The 23,877-nt window shown below is 51.1% G+C and overlaps 1 protein-coding gene across 1 annotated transcript in view; it reads right to left on the bottom strand.

Annotated features, from left to right (window-relative positions):
• Nucleotides 1–1,459: 1,459 nt before the first annotated feature.
• The window catches only part of CDRT4 (CMT1A duplicated region transcript 4), a gene marked incomplete at its 5' end in the record, with an annotated part of 70,337 nt that continues 47,919 nt past the window's right edge, over nt 1,460–23,877 (bottom strand). Inside the window, one exon of the mRNA XM_057536172.1 lies at nt 1,460–1,917. Coding sequence (XP_057392155.1) covers nt 1,460–1,917 — 458 coding nt within the window. The remainder of the gene's footprint in view (nt 1,918–23,877) is intronic.

Genomic DNA, 23,877 nt, shown 5'->3' with positions numbered 1-23,877 from the left:
GCCAGCGTGGAGCCCAAAAGTTTCTGCAAGACTCCTGGATGCAGCGAACGTGTTCGTAGGGCAAATTCAGCCTCTTCCAGCAACTAGCACATTGCATCCTCTAGGTCTCCGTGAGGGAAACAGGGTGAGTATTAACTGCTTCACAAATATAAGCAGAGAAACTCAGGTGAGGGCAAAGAAGAGAGATCCTACCAATGAGGCCATGCTCAGCAGACAAGCCCCAAGCCTGAGGCCGTGTGGTCTGCCTGTCATAACTCGATCCTCTTTGTGTCTAAAGACAAAGTCTTCTGCGTCCAGACTGAGTACAGCACCGTTTGCTTTGAGGCCAAGTGGGAACAGCTCAGAGCATGGGTGGACCAACGCCAGCTGCGTCTGACAAAGCATAGCTGGGGTCCAGCCGGGAACCTCTCCCCCAGCCAACTAAGCTCCACAAGCCTTAAAGAACTACAGGGGAGAAAAATCCTCCATTTCTCAGCAGGGGACGCCCGGGTCGCCACTGCCACTTTGTAAACCCTCCAAGGAACAAACATCCCAATACCAGGTCCAGGTGCCAAGTGGGGCAGCAAGGTGGGATCGCCCAGAACCCCACCGGGCAGGTAATGGGCTCATCTTCCCTTGGCTCCAAGCCCATCCTTTTGCACTCTGCTTTGAGATGCAGGGTTTGGGATCCTGCAAATCACATTTCTGCCCCCCTCCCGGTGAGGCTCTGCCCATCAGAAGAGCCAGAGGGAGTCTGGAGGCTGGAGGAAGAAGAAGGAACTCGCTCCTGATTTGCTTCCTGTTTACCTCTGTTGGCTTCCTGTCGCTTTCTGTTTCCCCCAGCAATTCTCGTTCACTCGGACGGTGTCAACTCCTTCCAGAAACAAATATTTGAGTCCCATTTTGGTTTTCCCAACAATCTCAGAACGAGCTTCGGGGTGTCCATCAGCCAAACAGCTCCCCCTCCTCAGAGGCGGGGCTGCCACCCCCAAAGGGGTCTCCTGCGAGCTCAGGACACCAGCGTCTGGGATCTGAGATGAGCCCACCTGCCCCTTCTCCGAGCGTCTCTTAACGAGCTCACGTCTTCTCTTCATCCCCCCAGCCTGCTTCCTGCGGGCGCCGCCTCCATCCACATCTCTGTGCCCTCTTCCTGCCTTTGCAGCTACCTGGCTAGAAATTCTTTCTATCAAAGGATCTCTGGTGTGATTGCTGTCTCCTGCCTGGACCAGGACTGATTCACCCCCAGCTGGGTCCTAAGCATCTATGGCAGGATCTAGCGCCTGGGGCTTCCCGCCCGCGCAGGACTGCACTGCCAGACGGGGTGCCCTCACCCCCTCCATGGCCCACATTCCATCTGGTTGATCTCAGCCGACCTCTGCCTGAGCAGAGGCAAGTCCCAACGCAAAGGCCTTCATGAAATGTGTGGCAAATGGCCCTTAACTGCTGTACAAGCTTGGGGGGCGGCTGCAGGGACTCCCCGTTAAACGTCAGGGTGTTTCTCCTCGCCGGCCAGCAGTGGGCGGTATGGAAGCATCCTCGTCCTCGGCTTCCGGGAGAAGATGATCTTGTTGTAGTCGGCGGTGGGACTTGCCCTGGCATCCGCGTGGAAGCGGGTGCGCTCTGGAACCACGGGGGGACCCGTGGCCGACATGGGGAAAGGGCCCCACCCCGAGAGCGTGGTCTCTGACCTCACGTCCTTGAACGTCATGTTGCCTGAGGGCTTGGAGGACTTTCTCCTTTTCAGCTGGGTGACGCTGGGAGGCTTGCTCTGCCTGCATGTCGGCCGGCTCTCCTCGGCTGTTTGCAAGCGTTCCAGGTCTCTGGCTTTGCTTTTCTCAATCAGTCTTTTCACCAGCGGGGATGTGTACGTGACATAGGCGGGCCACAGGTCATGTTTCTCAAGCAGATTCACCGGAAGCCTGATGTTTTCTGTCAGTTCTACCGGCAAAGAGAAACACGGGCAATTTAGAGGCACTCGCGGCCAATGATTCCATTCTTTAAGGGTCGGAGGGTATTGGAACTACATGTTGGATTTCTCCCCGTCATGCGTGATAGCCCTTCCATCCCCTGTATTCAGTGGGAATAACATCAAATCCGAAGTTGGGAGACATGGACTTTCCTGGCAGTCCAGTGGTTAAGACTCTGTGCTTATCGGAGAATGGATTACTTTACAGGTTCATCTGCGAACACTGGAAAGTGCCAGGGAGTGTGTCCACTGCCTCCTGCCAACGTCCAAGGACTAAGAGACCGGGTGGCTTCTGACGAGGTCACGGGTGAGGTGGGGAGCGGTGGCCGGGAGACCCCACTTTGAGAACCATCGGTCCAGGGCCACGCCACTCCACCTCTGTGAGCACTGAACCCCGGGAGAGCCTGGGAAAACACGGCCGCGGGGTCCCGCCCCAGGGATGCAGACTTCACAGCAGCTCTGGGGACCGGAGAACTTGCATTTCTAAGTCACTCCCGGGCGCCGCTGCTGGTTTGAGCACCTACTGTGCGTGGCCCTGGTTGAGGCTGAATAAGCTCTAAATCTTTCTTTTGGCTGCAACATACACGAGGACCGGCTTGTGCAGGTGGGAAACACGGCCCTCAGGTGAGCGACTGCCAGACTTTCCACCCCTTTTCCCTCCTCATCGAGGAACCACTGTGGAAGGCAAGGGAGCGAGCTCTTGACAGGGGTCACCTTCAACGCCACTGCATTTATAAGTAAATCACTCCCAATGTCAGTGTTTTATTATAATATACCTGACGAAGCATAGCATCCTAAAGGTTCATTCAAACTCTTAAAAAAAAAAGCGAGTTTTTGTCAAACCTAGTCAGATCCAGGCCTCACGGACTCCTTACTGCTAAGTCTCAGTGGCAATCTTTCATGACAATACGTTTTTAGGAGAATTCACAATATCATTTTTCTGAAGCTAGGGAAGAAATAATGCTCAAATAGTCCTCTAAGCTAGAGAGAGTTTCATGTAATAATAATAATGATAAAATGGAAGTTGAAGCATCTTATTTCTCCTTCTAAGACCTAGAATCTCAGAATATCAGGCCATCCATTCCAAGTCCCCAGCAACACAGAGTAGTATGTCATGCAAGTGGTCACCGTCCTTGCTTGCCCACCTCCAACCAAAGGGAATTCCTGGCTTATCCTACACATTTGTAGGGCTATTAGAAACGTGAGTACCAGGAGTCCCCTGGCGGCCTAGTGGTTAGGATTCGGTGCTTTCACTGCCGTGGCCCGGGTTCAATCCCTGGTCAGAGAACTGAGATCCCGCAAGTCATGCGGTGCGGCAAAAACAAAACAAAACAAAAACAAACGAACAAAAAAACATTGAATTATACAATAAAAATAAGTGTATTTTTTTTAAAAAAGAAAGAAATGTGAGTACTTCTCCCCATACATACAATAGGATTAATCAATCATGTCAGACGGTGGAAAAATGCTCTGAGCCGGCGATATTTGGGGGATGTGGGATCATTCATCCTTGCTTCTAAGCCTCTAGTTTATGAGCCCTGAAGCTTCAAAGAAGCACAGTTACTAGTGAATCGTTTGTGTCAACAGCATCCCCCTCAGAGCCCCTTGCCCCATCCCGCTGCCCCCATAACAGCCTCCATGGTGATAGGACAATTCCACAGACTGGTAGGTTTTCTCACACCTGCCGATGCAGAGACTAGGATACTGTAAAATCAAGGGCGGGAATGTCCGAGACAGCCTCAAAACTCACGGGGAGGACTTGTTTAAAAATCAAAGGAAAGGGACTTCCCTGGTGGCGCAGTGGTTAAGAACCTGCCTGCCAATGCAGGGGACATGGGTTCGAGCCCTGGTCCGGGAAGATCCCACATGTCACGGAGCAACTAAGCCCATGCGCCACAACCACTGAGCCTGCACTCTAGAGCCCATGAGCCACAACTACCGAGCCCGCGTGCCACAACTGCTGAAGCCCACACGCCTAGAGCCCGTGCTCCACAACAAGAGAAGCCACCATAGTGAGAAGCCCGTGCACCGCAACGAAGAGTAGCTCCCTCTCGCCACAACTAGAGAAAGCCTGCGCGCAGCAACAAAGACCCAACGCAGCCAAAAGTAAATACATAAAATAAATAACTTTATAAAAAAAATAGAAAATCAAAGGAGAGAAATAGTCGACGTTAAGTCTGAAGACAAGCTGTGGGCTCTGATAGTTTCCTCCAGCTCTGGCACGCAGGGTCCATTCTGTGTCCCTAGAAATGAAACGCAGACCGGCGGTCCCCAGACAGAGGCAGCATTGCTGGGGCAGGAGGCATGACACTGAAGGGGTTTTCTTGTTTCTCCTTCAGGCACAAAGGCCCATGTTCAATCCTCTGGGTTTTCAAGCCCAGTTCCTCCCACCCACCCCCGAGTCTCATATCCCAACATCCCCAGAATCTAGTCTGATTGGCCGGGTTTGGCCCAAGTAAGGAATGACACTTGTCTGGAACCTGATCTGTGACCTGGATCATGTCTCTTCACTCCGTACGACCTTTTGTTACCTCACTTACGAGATGAGGACGAGCTCCTGTCCTGCTTCTCTCACAGAGGCGTGGTCGTTATAATAAAATGTTATAATAAAAATAAAGTGCTTCTACATCAGTGCCCCCAGTTTCGCTGCCTGTGGGGATTACTGGGGATCTTTAAAAAAATTCAAATACCTGGCTCCACCCTGCCTCCACCCCACCATATTGTGATCTAATTGCAATAGGATACAACACAGGCAGCGGAATTAAAAGCTTGATTCTAACGTGCAGCAAGGTTTGCGAACCGCTATCGTAGAATCTAAACCAGAAAGAAAACACTGAAGATTTATAGGGTTTTAACTATTTCAGAGATAGGAAACAGGTCCAGGAGGTCACTTCAGTCCTTTTAAAGTTCTAAGGCACAGATTTAAGAATTTACACATTCAATTCAGACTATATTCAAGGATTCTTTGTTATGTATGTTCAGGACTGCATATCAGTGGGCTTTAAGCATTTTAAAGGACCCTGGAGCATTCTCACCACCACCTGCCTATATGGGAATCACTGAGACCAAAGAACCAGTGTCTTAAAGTGCTGAGCTAAGAACACTGGGGCTGAGGATGGTGCTTTGGTGCAGAACTAATTCACGCTCTATCTGTGGCCACAAGCTGCATCCTTATCTTGGAAAACCATCCTGCAAAAGGATTTTGTGGGTTCCAGGCAGGACTGATTGGATGAGTGGGCACGAGTCCACCCCACTCAGACTGTTTGCCCCACAAATGCTGTGAAAGTAGTGCTGTTTGCACACCCCTGATGGGCAAGACAGTATCTTACTCCAGTGTCTCCTGAGCTGTGCTCCCAGAGAATGCAGGAATCTCTCAAGATGTTAAGAGGTGTTACTTAAAGGAGGGAAAAAGTCCATGGCAAAGACCACCCTCTAAGGTTGCATATATTGTTTAATCCAGGGGGCCCCATCCACATAGTCTGTGTGGTTTTGCAATAGAAATACAGCAAGCCTGTCCGCAGTCCAGTTGGCTTGAAAGACGACGTGTTAAATTCCTTTAGTGCAGGAATTTCAGAGCCTGTGATAGGCTGACTTGTTCTGTAACTCTCCAAAGGGAGACCGGGATGCAGCATCCCCTAACCTCATATGACAGGGAATCATTCATTCATTCATTCATTCATTCACTGGGAAGGGCATCTCAGGGAACTAGTAACCAGGGAAACGGTTGGGAGAACTCTGAAACGAAGTCCTCGCCAGCCCTTGTTTTGGAACCCTGAGCATCAGAGAATGTTCTGACATAAGTGGACAGAGGGACAAACTTGCTCAGGGTATAGCTGGGTCTTCAATGACTCACTTCTTCCAGAATCAGCCTCGGAAGGTTGGCCTCACGAAGGTGCCCATACCCAGAAGAGCCAAGCCAATGCGAGGGCCCAGCACTCCCTGGAAAGCAGACCCACTTCCCTCTGTCCTCTCTGCTCTGCTCTAACCTGCAGGCATCTTGTCTTGCTTGCGTCTCCTCTCACTTTTCTCCCTGAACCATCCGGGGAGCTTGTCTGGCCCCCGAGGGAGAACCACATTTTCCCCAACAGGAAGATGACGCAGAGCTTCTTTTCACCTCTGCGTGTTACCCTCCTCAACCTCCTGTTTCCTCCCCTGCCCGCTCTTTCCTTATCTGCCCTCTGGCTACTACTCATTTATCTGGGGTGAAGAGGAAGCTTCCACTTAGGCCAGAAGGGCCTTGGGAGGCTTATCTCTAGGAGCCGGGCATGAATCAACCTGGTACCACGTGGGGTGTCTGTGCCGATCTGCATCCCGAGCGGCGCCCGCATCTTACAGGCCGAGCGCACGCTTCAACCCCCTCCCCGCGCTGCAGGCCTGGGGAAGCCCAGTGCCCCCGACAGACCTCCCGTGAGCGCCACCCCCGTCACGACTCTCTCCACCTCTTCACCCTGCCCCGTCCCTGGAGACCACGGAACTGATGGGCTCCAGGGGGCCGCCACGAGCGCCAGCCCCCGTCACGACTCTCTCCACCTCTTCACCCTGCCCCGTCCCCGGAGACCATGGAACTGATGGGCTCCAGGAGGCCTCCACGAGCGCCACCCCTATCACGACTCTCTCCACCTCTTCACCCTGCCCCGTCCCCGGAGACCATGGAACTGATGGGCTCCAGGGGGCCGCCATGAGATCATGATTTGACGCTAGGGAGCCCTGAGAATTCCAGAGCTGTTAACGCAGAGGGGAGCGGGGTGGGGAGGGGCAAGTCGGTGTCCCCTCGCCCCTCACTATGGGACAACGTGCTGGCCACCTTCTCTTCCGCAAACACACACACTCCAGGGAGAGGAGGAACAAGCCCATTACTGAGCTCTGTTAAAAAGCCAAGTTGCACATGACGGGCAGCTTTGGTAGCTGATACACACCATGCCTCTTTCTGGGGGGGGGCAACGATCTCCAAGCACACCATGGGGGGGGTGGGAGATGGGAGTCTCATGAGAAGGGATGGTCTTCTAACACAGACCTGGCATCACCGATTCACCGTTGTGGCGGGAGGGAGGGGACACGCCGCTTCTTGAGAACCTTTCTGTACCCTCCATATTCTCTAGTGATTATGCACGGACTGTGAGGGACACAAAAGTGGAAACAGAGTTCAAGTACCCACGGCCGCACGACATCAGTTCACTCATGCACGCAGGCATCCCGCAAATCTACGCCGAGCTCCAAACACTGCACCTCGAAGAGGTGCGGGTCCCGCGCTCACGCAGAACCCGCTGGGGGTTCTCCATGCTCACCTCTTGCCTCGGGGGGTCTACCCTTCTCAGTGCCAAGGGTCCACAAGGCACGTTCGTTTCCCATGCTGACAACAGATCAAAAAGACTAATGCATGCCACCTGAGTCATCAGAAACAAAAGCAGAGAAATTCCTGTAGAGACCAGAACAAGTCCCCTTGGCCACTCTGCAGACAGGTGTCCAGTGCCTGCACGTACCAGGCCCAAAGCAGAATGAGACCGAGCCTTGGTTCAAGGGGCTCCCTGCCCAGTGAGGAGACAGACCACAGGCTTCCTAACTCAGCCTGGGTGGGGAGGGATGGCAAGAAACAGGTTCAAGAAGAGAAGATGATCGTGCTGAGTCCTGAAGGACGGGGGTGGTGGACGGCAGGCCTCGAGGGTCTCAAATCCCGAGTGAACTGCATCTCTGCTCGGAGCCCACATTCTCCTCTGTGTGCGGACCACACAGGCTGTTTCCAAGCGGCATGGATTCTGCACAGGAACCGCGATGCTGAGTTGGCTGGATAAACACTTGACAAACGCGTTACAGGAAGAAGCATTGGGCACCGGGTAAAACTACGAATCTGAATTTTATATTTACCTGAGGAATGTTCAATTATAAATACTAAAATTCCCACTTTAAGATGTAATACAAAGACCCGTTAGGCTAAAAGCACCCATGGCCGTAAGTGTCTAGAGATCAAGTTTCAAATTTTTTAATGTAATTTCCAAAACAAGTCCAACAGGCCTGATCAGAGGAGAGCTTTTCAGCCTTTTCCTTCCATGGCCATTTTGGGGCAGCCGGGTACTGATAGGCTAGACCGCTAGGAAAGAGATGAAAAAACCGGCAGCAAGAACTAGCCCTGCCTTTTCGTCCTCAGGAAACCAGACATGAAAGGCTTCAAGCAGTTTGTGCTCGGAGACCCTGTCTCTGCCTGACAGCTGGCTCAGGAGTAAAGGGACCATGAAAATCTGTGGAGTCACAATGTGTAATCAGTCAGAAAGAGGAAGTCCTGCTCCTCGGGAACAATGAGGGAAACAGACAGGCATCTCCCAGGGCTGGCCGCAGTCAGTGGGCCCGGCCACCCCCTTTTACGACGCTCAAAGCACTAGCAACCCGGGCCAGTGTTTGCTTTGAAGAAGGTGACTTGCTAACTGCTAACATTGGTTACCTTCAGGTCAGGGACCAGGGGACCAGAGAGCGAAGGAGGGAATTCAAATTTCATTTCATCCCTTAATGAAAAGTGTGAATTTTTAACATGGCATATATTACTTACATTTAAAATATCTTTAAGAAAAAATATAAAAGAAATTTCAAGCAAATCCTAGAAACAATGCTTTCTTTTACAAAACAATATTGTAGGTAATAATTAGGAGCAAAATTTTATTTTTTTATCCTTGTATTAATTTGAGTTTTCTGCCTGTTTACCTGTATATATTTTTCTTAATTGGGGAATTCTTCATAAGGCCTTGTTCCACCTGATTATTTTCTTAAACTTTGCTTTAAACATATTAAAATCCTTCATCTTGTTTAAAAAAAAGAAGTGACTTGCATTTGAGACTCTGCCTAGAAGCAAAGAACTAAAGTGGCTGTGGCTGCCTTCTGCAGGGTTCAATTATCCCATCAACACATCGACAGCTTGGCCTCAGCGTCAGGCTTTATCCCAGGTCGTGCCAGGATGTGAGAAAATCCAGGCATCACACTTTGCACCCAACTCCCGGGTCACCCGTAAACACAAATTGCAATGAAATCAAACTCCCAACTGTCTGGGGTGAGTTGTCCGCAGCTGAACCACGATCTAGATAAACCACCCTTGTGAAAATTGAGGGTTTGACTTTGGCTGTACCTTGTCCTGAATCTCTTCATTCATACTCAGCAATAATTTCAGTCCTAAAACAGCTTACAAAATGGAAATGAAACAAAAGGAAGATGCGACGTTTGGGGATGAAGCAAAGGAAGAAAAGCTGCGTAGATGGATACTTGGCACCGGTAAAGTTGGAAGATGGAGTGAAGGAGGCTGAAATCAAAGCCGTGCAAAGACGACCCTGTTCAATAACTGGAGTCCCACACTCCTTCCCACATCACCAGCCCCACGTTCACTAGCAGATTGTGAGCAGGAAATAGAGCAAATCATCCCCTTTCCCAGAAAAGCAACTCAAGGCATATGTCGTGTCAATGATGGTCAGCTGCATTTTGCTGTATTTCTTTTTCTTTTTCTTTTCTTTTTTTTTTTTTTTGGCCGAGAGGTTTTCCGGATCTTAGCGCCCCAACCAGGGATCGAACCCAAGCCCCTGCAGTGGAAGTACAAAGTCCTAATCACTGGCCCACTAAGGAAGTCCCTATTTGTATGTCTTCCCATAACGGGAATTATAAATCAGCATTAGAGAAAGTTTGGAAATGCTATGTTTTAATCTCACAATCCCATTACCATCACACGACTCTGACCTATGTGCTCTCACCTAGTTCTAACATGGTTATGGGCACAAAACATACTTTCGTCTTTGAATCCATCATTTTTTGCTCTAACAGTAAACTATCTACCCTTGTGGTCTTAGAGATTCCTCTGCTTAGTCATCCATCAAATGAATGAACCATTATTAATCATATTATTAATCATTCCTCCGTTCGTATTTTTAACTTTAGCCACTATGAGTGATGAGCAGTGACTGTGAAAGATGAAGAGCTCCGTGGTGCCCTCCTGCTTTTATAAACCTGTGCATCGCAAGGTGCTCGGAAAATGTTGGCCACTGAAGGTTTCTGGTCTCCCAAAGTTCTCGGTACCACCAAAGCCCCTCCCCTCTCAGTCCTGGGAGGTGGGTAGTGTCCTCCCTGATCCCCTATCCTCCCTGAGCAGCAGGATATTTGCCACCACGGTCTCTAGGGTTCCTACCAGCTCCAAGGGCCATCGTTTACTGCAGCACATTCCACACTGATGAGGCCAGAAGCTAAAACAGAGTCTGTGCGCGACTGGCAAAGTGAAGCCGACCTCAGGCAGGAGAACCACAGCTAAAGCCCCAGATGCCACCGTCATAGAAGGTCAGGGAAGAAGTTAGAGAGAATCAGCTCCCTGAGGCCAAGACCAGCTGTGCACAGGGAAATCACCCGAAAAGCACGCTATGCTCTGTGAGGCTTTGTTTTGGGGGTTATTTTTGCACAGATATTTAGGTTTTTCCTTTAATTGAAGTATAGTTGATTTACAATGTTGTGCTAGTTTCAGGTATACAGTGATTCTGTTTTATATGTATGTATATATACATACAACTGAATATAACAGTTTTATATATATAACAGAATATATATGATGTATGTGTATATGTGTACGTGCATATACATATATGTATGTGTATGTATATGCGTGTGTAAATATGTATACATGTGTATGCATACATACATGTATATATGTCTATGTGTATATGTGTGTATATACATGTATGTGTATATGTGTATGTATATGTATGTGTGTATGCGTGTGTATGTATATACTCATGTATATATGTACGTATATGTGTGTGTATATATGTGTGTATATATACATGTATGTGTATACGTGTGTGCATGTGTATGTATATACTCATGTATATGTGTATATATGTGTATATATGTATGTACACACATATATATACACAGACACATACACATACACACACACGCACACACATATATGTTATTACAAAATACTGAATTCCTGTGCTGTGTGATGCTTTGTTAAGATTGGATGTGCTAGCAGGGAAACAGCAATGGGATCAATGGAAAATACTCTCTAAACTTTCAAGGGGTGGGTCCCTAGGGCCCCAGGCATAGGAGCCAAGCGAAGGCCACACAACAACCCTCTCCCAGCCAGGAGGGATGAAATACTCCAGCCGATGGTCCAGACACCGTGCGACCATGGAGGGAATGAAAGAACTTCGAAAAGGAAACCAAGTTCCTATAAAAGCACAAGAAGCGCAGGCCACTTGGTGAAGGGCCACCAGCCTCAACTCCCCGCCCCAGCCCCCCCCGTGACGAGGCTGTCCCAGCACGACCACAGCCAATAAAAAGCACAGAGGCCCTCAGTGAGGTCCCTGAGCCATCAAGAAGTTGTCGAATTGTGTCCCATATTTTCTACTAAGAAAGCAAGGATGTGTGGGAAAGATCCTTCCACAGTTTGCACGTTTCCTCCACACTGTGCGAGGGAGCAGGGACTTGGGAAGGGCAGAGCTGGTTCTCTGAGAAGTGACCGAAAAGAAGGGGGGCTCGTTGGCTATCTGAGTTGATTAAAGGGGTCCCCTTTTGCTCTTGAGCTCTCAGCAATCTTCTAAAAATCAACAACCCAAGTAACTCATAGGTACAGGTCCCGTTATAAATTAAGATGTTGGCATCCTGAATGATGATTCATTTTCTTTTGAATTTGGTCAAAATTAATCTTTCCACCTGAGCCTTATCACTCTGTATCCTCACTTCCACGGGGACCTTGACAATGAATCAAAACATGCTCCTGGGACCCATCTCTCCTCTGAGACTAGACCCTTGTTTCTAACTGCTTATTAAACAACTTCCTCTAAGCACTTGTATTTCCATCAAATTCAAACTTGTTCAAGACTGAAGTCAGTAGCGGTTGCCACCCCACAGGTCCACAGACGCCTCCTCTGTCTCCACACCCTGTTTCTGTCAACGGCATCAGCATCCTTCCCGATGCTCAAAGTAGAAATTCAACTCCTCCTTCCTTCTTTCACCCCAAATTCAGGTGCCAAGGGACGTCCATCGCTTCTGTGGCTTGGCACCTCATCTATCTGCCGAGTCTTCACTCCAGCCTGACCCCCTCCCTAAAGTCCACACCTAGACGTCCTAGCTGCCGTCTTTACATCTTCACTGGTGTGTCTAATAGGATCTCAACGTTTTCACGGCTCAAAAGGAACTCTTGGCCTTACTCCCTAAAACGTTCCTCTCTGGTCTTTTCCATCTCAGAGAGAGGCACCACCATTCACCGAATTGCCCAGTTCAAAAACTGGGGTTGGGACTCCCCTGGGGTCCAGTGGTAAGATTCCGCGCTTCCAACGCAGGGGGCGCAGGTTCGATCCCTGGTCGGGGAACTAAGATCCCACGTGCTGCAGGGTGCGGCCAAAAAAAAAAAAAAATCAGGGTTGCCTGATTCCTCTTGCTGCTTCGCTGAATACATGCAATCTATCACCCTGCCCCCTACCCACTGCCCCCACCATCACCCTCTCCCATTACCTGACTTCCCGACCTCTCCATCCTTAGCCGAGAATCAACAGCTGCCTACCGGCTGACTGGTCTCCCTGCTTCTCTTCTACTCTTGTTCCCTGCTAGGCCTTCTCCCCAGGGGACCCAGAGTGATCATTTGTAAACATAAATCAGATGAGATTATCCCACTGCCAACACTCCAATGGCTTCCCGTCCCACTTAGGACACAAGGCAAATCCCTTCCCTTGACCTACAAAGCTCCCCTTGGTCTAGCCCCCCACCACCACCCTGACAGCCTTCACTGCCCCCGACCACAGGGGCCTCCTTCTCGTCTCAAACACACCAAGCTTCCCACGTCCGGGTCCTTCTCCAGCTGCTCATCCTGCCTGGGACGCACCTTCCCTGATTTTCGCACGGTTTTCCTTCCTAGGAGTCAGGACGCAGCTAAGTATGCATTCTTCAGTGACGACTTCAGGACAGCCTGAAACAGCCCGCAGTCACTACTCTGGCTCCCGTTCTAATCCTCTGTGTAGCACTATCCCTGACCGACACGTCTCATGATTTACTCATTTGTTTAATTTCCACAGAACAGGGATTTCACCCATCGCATCCACTGCTCTGTCCCCAGGCACTTGGATCGTTAGATTAAAGGATGTCACTGCAGTTGCCACAGCAATTTCCCCAGAATCTCTAAGGATTATTAGGAATCCAAACACCAGGCAGCTCCCCTTGTACAGGACCCAGAGGAAACCATGAGCTGGCTGACTTGATAACAGCCACGACGAGAGGTCAGATGGCAAAACATGGAACATGACCTAATAAATAGGAGGAACAGACATGGTGCATGGAAAGGCCTCGGCTTACTTCCCAGCGCTGTCACTTACTGCCTTTAACTGGGCAAATCACTTCCCCCCTCTCTCGGAGCTTTAGGTTTTTCCATAGGCAAAGTGCGAATGACACCCCTCTCCTTTGTAGGATTATTATGAAGACTGAATGAGACACTGCATGGGAAGTGCCCAGAAAAGAGCAACAAGGCAGTAGCTTGGGGCCACCAAGTCCAGGGTTCAGGCTTCACTGAAACCCTGTCTAACACGGGAAGTCCACGGGGCCTGAACGGACCAAATTCCAACTCAAGCTCTACTCCGATTTTCCTCAGAACCTCCATTTCCTTTCCCACCTGGTCCAACACGTGCTCCGTCCCCTGTGCACCTACCAGACATGGCAGATGTCACCACCGCCAGACGCGGCAACTGGGGGGTCGGCTATCTGCTCTTAGTGGATGAAATGGCCTTTTCTTCCCTCAGAATGATTATACATTTAGACATGTGGCCCCCCTCTCTAGTCCCTTTGTCTCTCCTTCCAGGACTGTTCCAACGACACTTCTTCTGGGAGGCCGACCAGCCCCCTAGGTGGGCTTACACCTGCCCCTCCTCTGTCCTCCCAAGTGTCCTATCTGTGCCTCATCTACCAGAGCCTTTTATCCCATTGTGATGACTTGGTATAGGGGTCTCTCTCCCTGGGCTTGCTCACCTCGTTCTGACCGCCTCTGGTCCCCACTTCTCCCGCATGGAAGCTTCTGAAAGTCCCTGGCGTGGCTCATTTCACAGGGTTTCTGAAAAAACAGTTTGAGGAAGGCAAACTGGCAAAATATACTATCATGTAACTACCATGGATGGTTTGAGGGAAAATGAACAGTTGAATATACAGGAAACTGTTGCCTATGGTTAAAAGAGAACACAGGGAGATCAGCTCGATGGTTTGTGACCACCTAGAGGGGTGGGATAGGGAGGGTGGGAGGGAGGGAGGGAGACGCAAGAGGGAGGAGATATGGGGATATATGTATATGTATAACTGATTCACTTTGTTATAAAGCAGAAACTAACACACCATTGTAAAGCAATTATACTCCAATAAAGATGTTTAAAAAAAAAAAAAAAAGCAATGATCAGTTCCCCAGAGATCAAGAAAGAGGTCTTTTGAAATCAGGGAGAAATATTGTGCTACTCGTTTCAAATGAATCTTTCTAGGCACAAATATACACAAATAGTGCACAGCGACCCGTAACTGCCATCCACACAGAAAATATGTGTGGGTAACATGCCAGGAAATTCTGAGGTACTGACAAAAGGAGTTTTTGTTGAGTCAGAAATCCAGTTAAACAAGGGCTTTAATGTGTGTCTTTGGCACGGTGGAGGGATGCATGGAATACTTTTGCAAGCCGGGAACGGGCCCTCCACGGCGTGTGCTGGGTGGACGCTCTCTCCCAGCGAAGGCCCGGCCCTGCCGACCCGCCCTCGTGCAGCCTTGCCGGAAAACCAGCTCTCTCCTTGCTGCTTTCGCGTTTCTGTGATCTTATTGTGTATGTATTTCAATATCTCCGGAAGGCGACATACAAGAATTAGCCAAAGTTCCTAACGGGACGAGGCTGCCTCTGAAATCACTGTTTGGAGTAAAGCATAGAATTAAGACCATGAGTGCAGGACAGGCAGCTGCTGCTCAGCTGTGTGACCCGAGACGGGGTAACTAAGCCTCCTGAGTCTCAACGATCTCCTCCGTAAGATAGGGTCAGGGACAGGAACTCTCCTGCCACGAGGACGCTGTCGTGAGGTGTGTCGTGTAAAGCACGGTGCACGGGGCCCGGGCGCACGTGAGGGTGACCGGTTGGACTGTTCTCACCCTCGTTAACACGCAGGACTGCGACATCCGCGAAGAGGCTGGAGCGGGGGAGGGGGCAGAATGGGCTCAGGGTGGGGGGCCCCCCACACAGCTGCTGCCACACTCCTGTCCCAAAGTCTCACTCATCCCCCATATCCGCCCCACTCCCAACGGCTCCGCTTACACCATCTGCTGACGGAAAGGACGCCCTCTGGAGGTGACCCCCGAGGCCGGCAGCTCTGAGGCATCGGGGTCCACCTGCAGCCACGTGTGTTCAGATGCACAGACAGGTGCACGGCCCTGAGCCCCGGGGGTGAGGAGGGGTCTATGACCTACACACACACACACACACACACACACACACACACACGTGCACATGCGCACGTGAACACACGCCCCATGTTAAGTCTGTGACATCCCTGGGTGTGCCCGCTGGGTGACCCTCAGCTTCGACACCCCTGGTCCCAGCGGAGCCCCGTTTCTCTTCTCGGGCCACCGCAGCTCCGGCCTAGAATGACTTAATGAGCAAACCAGGGCCAAGGAGTCTCGCCAGATTCCTGCTGGGAAGACTCTAGAGAACTGGGTATGTGAGCAGCTTAAAGGAGACGCGGAGTGTTTGTTTTAATTTTACCGGAGTATAGTTGATTTACAGTGTTGTGTTAATTTCTTCTGTATGGAAAAGTGACTCAGTTATCCATATATATTCTTTTTCATATCTTTTTCCATTGTGGTTGTCCATTCACAGAATACTGAATGGACCTAGAGATTATCATACTAAGCAAAGTAAGCCAGAAAGAGAACAACAAATACCAACTTCACTTCTTCTGTCCAATCTTGAGCAGGTTACTTGATTCTTCCGAACTTCGTTTCTCTGTGAGAAACATCCTGCCTCAGGGGATGTTACTCAGATCCAATTAATTCAGGTAGAAGGATTTCATGGCTAGTAATCTCTTTCTAACCATCTGCTTTTGTAGAGAAGACCAGGAATCCTGAACTAATGGTATAAACTTCCCTCTTGGGTGTATGACCGGGGCTCGTGTTGGTAACAAGAATACGATGTAACATTCGCACCCAAGGCAAGAACTAGGTAAGTTCCAGAGAGAGTAGCAGTGTCGCAGAGCTTTATCCAGAGAGTGGCAGAGACCACAGCGGGGGTGGCTGGTAAGGATGCTGCCTGAGGCTCATTCGCTTTCCTTGGGGTGGAGGTGGGACGGGAGGGGAGAGTGGAGTGTAAGTGTAGCCAGTTTAGAAGCTCAGAATCACTGGCCCCTGAGAAGTCTTTAGAATGCTGCGTCTTACCCCCAGGAGGAGCAAGGATGACCGTGGAACTCCTTTCCCTCTGCCCCTCACAGCCACGGGCTTATCAGAATAAGTGTGGGGTGGCAGAGCCCATGGGCTGAACAGACTTAACCGCAACTGGGCCCACAGGCCTCGGTAGGCAGCCTCCCAGATGGCCCCCAAGGATCCCCCCTCCTGGAACTCACATCCTCTGAAACCCCCTCCCCCTGCATCTAGCGACTCACTTCTAACAAATAGAATGTGGTCAAGTGATGGGACATCACATCGCAGATTAGGTTACACAAAAACCTTGGCTTCCATCTTGAGCTTGCTCTCTGTCTCCCTCTCTCTCTGTCTCTCTCTCTCTGTGTCTCTGTCTCTGTTTATCTGAGGGAAGCCAGCTGCCCTATTATGAGCTGCCCTACAGAGAAGCCAGAGGCAAGGAAGTGAGGGGCGTTTCCAGCCAACAGCCAGCAAAGAACTGAGGCCCTTAGTTCAACAACCTGTGAGGAACTTAATATCGTCAATAACCACACGAGTGAGCTTGGGTGGGGACCCTCCCAAGTTAGCCCTTTGGATGGGACCGCAGCCCTAGCCAAAACCACGACTGCGCCCACCCCCATGGAGAGACCTGGAGATACAGGCACAGTTAAGTCTCACTCAGATTCTCGACCCACAGACACTGTGAGATAACACGTCTGTTTTAAGGAACTAAGTTTGGGGGTAATTTGTTACACAGCAAGAGATAACCAGTACAAGGCCCATATCAGACTTTCCAGGAAGGAGCCTAGTCCTGAGACTGAACAGAGACGTGGAATCTGCCAGCCATGGGAGCAATTCCTCTGCATGGTTCCCCCTTCCGCTCTGCCCCCGTCTCAGGGGGGACAGTGCAATTCCTGCTACAAGGGAACACATGCACGTAAAGGATTCATGGCTATCAAACACCACGGAAATGAAGCCATCCTCCAACAAAGCCAGTTTCAACAAGGCCATCTCAACACTGTGGACACACTGCTGTGGCCGGAGGGGTCAGGGTCGGAGTGAGGGACGGGGCAGGGTGGAAAGCGGGGCCTCAGAGATGGTGCCAGGGTGCTTTTCCCGCACATTCTTGAGAGGTTCAGGAAGCAGAGCTTTTAGTGGTTTGTTTTTAAGACCAAGGAAAAATGACTTTGGCATCAAAATGGCTTTGTGAAAGCAGCTAGATTATAAAGTCAAGTTCTATCAAGCCACTGTTTTATCCACCCCCCTACATAAATACTGTTTGGGCTCTGGACCTGGGTGGATGGCCACCCATCTTTCTCTCCTACTTGTGCGTGCATGAGCGCATGTGTGTGTACGCACGCACCCACCCACTCACACACACACACACACACACACACACGTACACACACCATAAAAGGGATTCAAGAGTAGGATTCCAGGGTTTGCGAGCACAGGGTGAGAAGGCCGGGGGTTTCAAGGCCACCACCTGCCCCCTGCCCGACGTGGATTTGGGCTCTTCCAGTTCAAGAGGCTGAAGGGCAGCTGCCCCGAGGCTGGGGCTTCACCCAGGACCCCACAGAGAGCGAGTCATCGTCGATAAAGAATGAAGGAACGGGTTATTGTGCTCGAAGGGAAGAGCGCCTTTATCTTTGAATTGATCCCGTTGGTTTCCCGAAAGTCTCTGTATCTTTACTAAAGAGAAGAGAGTCTCCACGGCCCTGTGTAGTTGTGTGGTCGTCCTGCTCAGTAATAAATGACCGTAATAGTCACAGGTTATCACAGGCACCTACCAGCTCGGTTCTGAGACCCGACCAGCTGTGTTGGGGTCTTTCCAGCCCAGCTCTCTAGGCCTCATCTCACTAGATTTCTCTATGAAAATAAGGGTTCCCCGCCTCCCCCCCACAACCCCCAGTGCTGACCTCTTCCCCACACAGCATGCCAGTTTCCCAACATCCCACCAAATGAATTCCTTATGAGCCCAACTTCTGGGTTTATCTTAGCTGAGAAGACACAGCAAGCCCTGGCCTCCAATACTCAGCTGGTTCTCCCTTCCCGCCGCGTTTCAGAAGAGAAAGCTCACTTTGCCCTCTAGGGCGGGAAATGCGAAAGGCAGGGCGCACAGCTGGGGCGAGGCCGCCACCAGCCCCTCGCGGGCAGGCGCAGCGCCCACAGGGTGGCTGGCGGTCTTTCCATCCTCCCATGGAAATTCTAGACACAGAAGGTGCCCGGACGAGCCTGCTCTCACGCCCTTGCCAACTGCCGTAAACCTGCTTCTGTCCCATTGGAGTTGCGACATGAAGCCAGAAATCTGGAAGAATTTAACACCCAGTCGGTTCAGACAGAGGAAAACATTGTTCAGAGTCAACACTGGAATCCCTCCCTCATCACCCAGGAATGTAGAGCCAGCGGGGAGGAATCAGCAGCTTCTCAGCGAGGCTCTGCTAGGGCTGCCACAGCGGGAGGGCCAGGAGGGGCTGTGGTCCAGCCTGGAGCCCGGGCCGGGGGGCTTCTCCCTTCCCTGCCTCAAACCTGGGCCTCGGTTCCAGAACTCCCGTTGGCCGGCAGGACCCTGCCCGCCTGCAGAGGCCTGCATGTCTGTGAACTTGGGAGGGGCTGGAAGAGGCAAAGGGGGGACCTGGTGGAACCCAGAGGGGCTCAGGATGCTCTGGGACTTTCCATTTCCTTCAGCTGCGCAGGCGTGGAAGAGTTCACTTTTCCTCGAGGAAGAGAGGAGGCTCTGTGTGCACGGCGATGGCGCAATGCCCGCCACCTGGGGCCGCGTGTGCCGGGCGGGCTGTGGACGCCGGCATCCACCTGGCTTTCATGGAGCCTTGACGGACTCCATCTCTCAAAAGCCACAGGCCGGGCCCCACCCCATTTCCTCTGGCCCTGGAGCGGGGAGACGAGGGACTGGCTTTCCCCAGGGCTACATGGGGGTCCCAGGAAGAGGGCACTGTGTCACCACGTCCCTCTGCCTAAAATTCTGCCTAAAGTCCACCCGCGAACATGCAGGCCTCACTTGAACTGCTAACGTTTCTGACAGTCAAGGTGAAGGAGGAAACCTGCGAGTCGGGAAGGCTTCAAGAAGGTGCAGAGTCCCGAGGACGGCTGCTTTGTCGCACGAAGCTCTGGTGGGGCTGCCAGGGAGCTCAGGGGCAGCAGCAAAGCTGGCGACGGCCGCCCTGCGTGTCCCTGAGCCTCACCACAGCCCTCACCCCACTCTTCAGCCCCAAGGGATCCACAGAAGGCATATTTAAATGTACTTACTGATGCCTCCCACTGATGCCTTCCATGCTCTCAGTGAGCATATGACCCAGCCCAGAGGTCACCAAGGGTGGTCCAAGGGCCAGCAGCTGCATCACCCGGAAGCTTGTTAGAAATGCTTTTTCCCTGGTCCACCCTGGCCTAGTGCATTGGAAACTCCGGCGTGGGGCCCGGGGACCCGTAGTTCAACAAGCCTGCCAGGTGACGCTGGCGCCCAAGAAAGTGCCCATCTGCCGCCTCCCTCCCGCTGGATAACAGAGAAAGGCTGAAAGGTTGATATTTGCTCCCGGGAAGTCGGAGAAATGGTGTGTGAATGTGTGTCTAGATTCAAAACTGCTGCACCAAACTCTGGTGTCAGTGGAAATTTTGATTCCAGTTTTAGAAAGACTCTTTCCACCTCAGTTCGATCCCCCTTTACGGGTGGTTTCTAAAACTTTACTCCGAAGCGGGTTCTAAAACTTTACTCCGAAGCCGAGGCAGGAGCAAGAAAACAGTGGGATTTCTTCTCGCTTGGAGCACCACCAGCCCTGGGCCATAGCAGCTCCCCCTGGAGGCCACTCTGAGGGGCTGGAGGCCCTGCTGCCCCTGGGGCTCCCGCCTCACCTAATGCTTGAAGGGCAGCAAGGAGACGATACAACCAGATTCTCTAACTGAGCTGATCTGTAAATTGAATTACCAACGGATAAAGTAAAATTTCATTCGTCCCGCTGGCAAATGACCCCCATGTGGCCAAACTCCATCACCTACGTTGTAATTTGGTACTTGGCTTGTCTGTTGGCAGCAATGGAACCCGCGGTCTCTCTTGAAACTCCCCCTTCCCTCAGCCCCATCCCTCCACTCTCTCCCAGTTTCACCACCTCATGACCTGCTCTTTCCGGCTCCTCGTCAGAGCCCGCCCCCCCCCCCCCCCCCCCCCCCGCTCCACCTTCAAAGCGAGAGGCCCGGGGCTCTGTCCTGGGCTCCCCTTCCTTTCCCCATCGGCACCCTCTCCCAGGGGGGCCCCATCATGGTGCCGTGGCTGCCACCTGTGTGTCCCCAGCCCTGGGCCCTTCCCTGAACGCCAGGCTCAGACGTCCTACCCCACCCTCCCCAGATGTTTTATAGGTGCCTCACAACCACCCCGTTCAAAACTGCTCAGAACTACCCTGCTCTGATACACACACACACACACACACCCAAAGCCGCTCCTTCATTGGTCTTCCCCACTTCATTTAAGGGCACCACCCACAAACCATTTTCACAAAAAATGAGTCTTTTTTATGAGTCAATTTATCAAGTCATGTTAACTCAGCCTGTAGAAGTATCCTGAATCCCTCATTTTCTCTCCATTCTACTATGATGGTAAGTACTGCCGCAGCCGCTGCTACTACTGCTTCTCCTAGTGATGATGATAATAATAATAATAATAATAATAACAACAACAACTAATAATAATAATAATAATAATAACAACAACAACAACAACAACAGCTCACAGCGTGGATGTCCGTGTCCTACACGTATTAACTCACTGAGCCCTCCCAACAAGTGCAGGACTTAAGTGCTACTCTTCTCCCCTCTCACGGAGGTGCAGTTGAGGCAGAGGAGCTCAGGGACTTATCAAAGCCGTCCGTCCTCCAAGGCGGAGCTAGGACCTGGGCGCTGGGGAGCCGGCACCGGGCTCCCAGCTGCCTCCGCACCCACAGGATGCTCTCATGACCTCTGACTGGCCTCCCCGCTCCTACCCTAGTCTCCGTACGATTTACTTTATACACCCAGCAGCCTGAGTGGTCTCCCCGAAACATGCACCAGGGCCCATGTCGCCCCCCAACCTAGACACGCCTCCCCCAGGATTCCACAGAGTCCTGGCAGTGAAGCCCAAACTCCGACCAGGACTGCCTCTGCCTCTCAGATCTCTCTCTCCCTCTCTATCTCCCTGCCTGTCTCTCTCTCCCCTTCTCTCTCTCTGAGAATCACTAGCTTGGACCATTTCCTGGCCCCAGGCGACCATGAATGTACTCTGTGGGAACCTGTGTGCCACTCGCTCTGATAGAGACGTGGCTGATGCTGTGAGAGAGGACCACCCAGCTCACCTGGGAGAAGAAAGAATCAGAGGGACTTCTAGGAGGAAATGGCACCTGAGTTTAGTTCTGAATAACACGTAGGCATTACGGAGACAAGGGAAGAAAAATAGGAAACGTGAGTAAAAGCAGGAAGTAGCAGGAAGTAGCATGACATGATTCTAAAAGTTAAAATCTATTTCAATATTGCTGAAGTGTAAAGTATAAAACCAAGAGTAGCTGAAGGTAAGACTGAAGCCAGCACCAGATACCAGTCTCTTGAAAGATGAGTAGCAGGAAGCCAGGCTGAATGAGAGCAGGTGAGCCTGACATACTCAGAGAACTTCAAAAACTTTGGCCAACACATAGGGTGTGCATAGGTAGATGGAGAGGGTCGTAGGGAGAAGTGAGTTTGTAAACAGGTAGAAGCCAAGCCATGAAGACTCCCACCCTGGGGCTTTGTGCTACCTGTTTTCTCTGCCTAAAACATTCATGCTGCAAAGTTAGATCTTCACCTTGCAGGCACCATGGTATCTGTTGAATGACTTTAAGGAGAGAGAAGCATTACCAGCTTGGAAAGATCTCTGAGGCAGAGACCTACGGCCGTCCACCAAGAGTTTGTACTTCCTGTCCTTAGTGTCAGCCTGACGCTAGGAATCAGTTGTCCAGCCAAGAACTCTATTTCCCCCACCTTGTATCCATCATAAGGTAGAGCCTTATGTCTGAGTTCTGGCTATGTGAAGACCTGGCCCATGAAAGCACCAATGTAACCCTTCATTCTCTTTCTTTCCCCGTTCATAGGCTAAGAAGCAAAGGAATCCAAGGTCCCAGGAGATGCAGAGCCACAAGATAGAAGGACTCCTTGGACCACCACATGGCAGTTGACCACAAAACACCCAACTGAATTCTACAGGAACGAGAAATGAACATCTATTGTGTTAAGTCCCTGATACATGGAGAGTTATATACATATAACATCTCGGGATGTCATAATAGATTCCTGTGGCTTTGCTATGATAATGAACTGGAGGCCAACACGACTGGCAGAGGGAGATCAGTAAATAAGCTGTTTAGCAACTGGGGGAAAAATTATGAGAAACTGAAGCAAGTTAGTGGCAGTGAGAATGAACAGAAGGGGACAGAAGGTAACCACAACTAACTATAAGGATGAAGGAGATAGTGGAGTCTAGGAAGATGCTCGGGTCTCTGACTTGGGTGATGGAGACAAGCAAAAGAGAAAGAGAGCAGGTTTGGGGAAAGGGTGCTTATCTTTATTGGGGGCATCATAGAAAAAGCAGGTAGTCGTGCCCACTGGACGGTTGTCCAGATGACCCTAGAATCCAGGATGGCAGCCATGGTTATAGGCACAGAGATTTGGTAAAAGATGAGGCCAAATATTGTCATATGTCTCATTTTCAAAGAGTGAGTTGAGAAGAGGGATGAGAACGGAACCATGAAAAAAATCAGCATTTAAGTCATGAGAGATGAAGAGGAGCCTGAGAGGGGACCCGGCAGAAGAACTGGAGGAGCCGTCTCAGGAAGTCAAGAGAAATTACCTGCCAAGGAGACTGTGGTAAGATAAAAACACATGTGGTCTTTGTCCCCTGTTCCTGGCACAGAGCTCCTAAAACCTTTGGAACTTATTGCCTTTTGTGTGCTAATACGATTGCCAGTGGGGGAACCCTTGATAGCTTCAGGATGGGGGCTGGTGGTAAGAAAGGTGGTCATTACAAGGTTAGGACTTTCGGTCCCCCCACAGCCCCTGGAGCCGGGAGAGGGGCTGGAGATTGAGTTCAATCACCAATGGCCAATGAGCTAATCGATGGTGGCTACATAAAGAAACCCATAAAAATCCCTCAACGATGGGGTTCAGGGAGCGTCCAGGTTGGTGAACAATCCATGTGCTGGGGGTGGCACCCCTGGAGAGGGCATGGAAACCCTGTGTCACCCCCATCTCTTCCTTTTGGCTGTATCTGACCTGTATCCTTTACAACAGCGGTCCCCAACCTTTTTGGCACCGGGGACCGGTTTCATGGAAGGTCATTTTTCCACCAGAGGCGTGTGGGGGGGTGGCGGGGGTGGTGGTGGGGGGTGTGGAAGGTTCAGGCGGTAACGTGAGCGATGGTAAGCGATGGGGAGCGGTGGGGAGCGATGGGGAGCGGCAGATGAAGCTTCGCTCGCTCGCCCGCCGCTCACCTCCTGATGTGCGGGCCAGTTCCGAACAAGCCACCGACCGGCACCGGTCCACAGCCCAGGGGTTGGGGACCTCTG

This window comes from Balaenoptera acutorostrata, chromosome 20 (assembly GCF_949987535.1).
Source record: "Balaenoptera acutorostrata chromosome 20, mBalAcu1.1, whole genome shotgun sequence".
Lineage (NCBI taxonomy): Eukaryota > Metazoa > Chordata > Mammalia > Artiodactyla > Balaenopteridae > Balaenoptera > Balaenoptera acutorostrata.
Note: the sequence above shows the minus strand (reverse complement) of the source record. Positions and strands in the feature narration are given on the sequence as shown.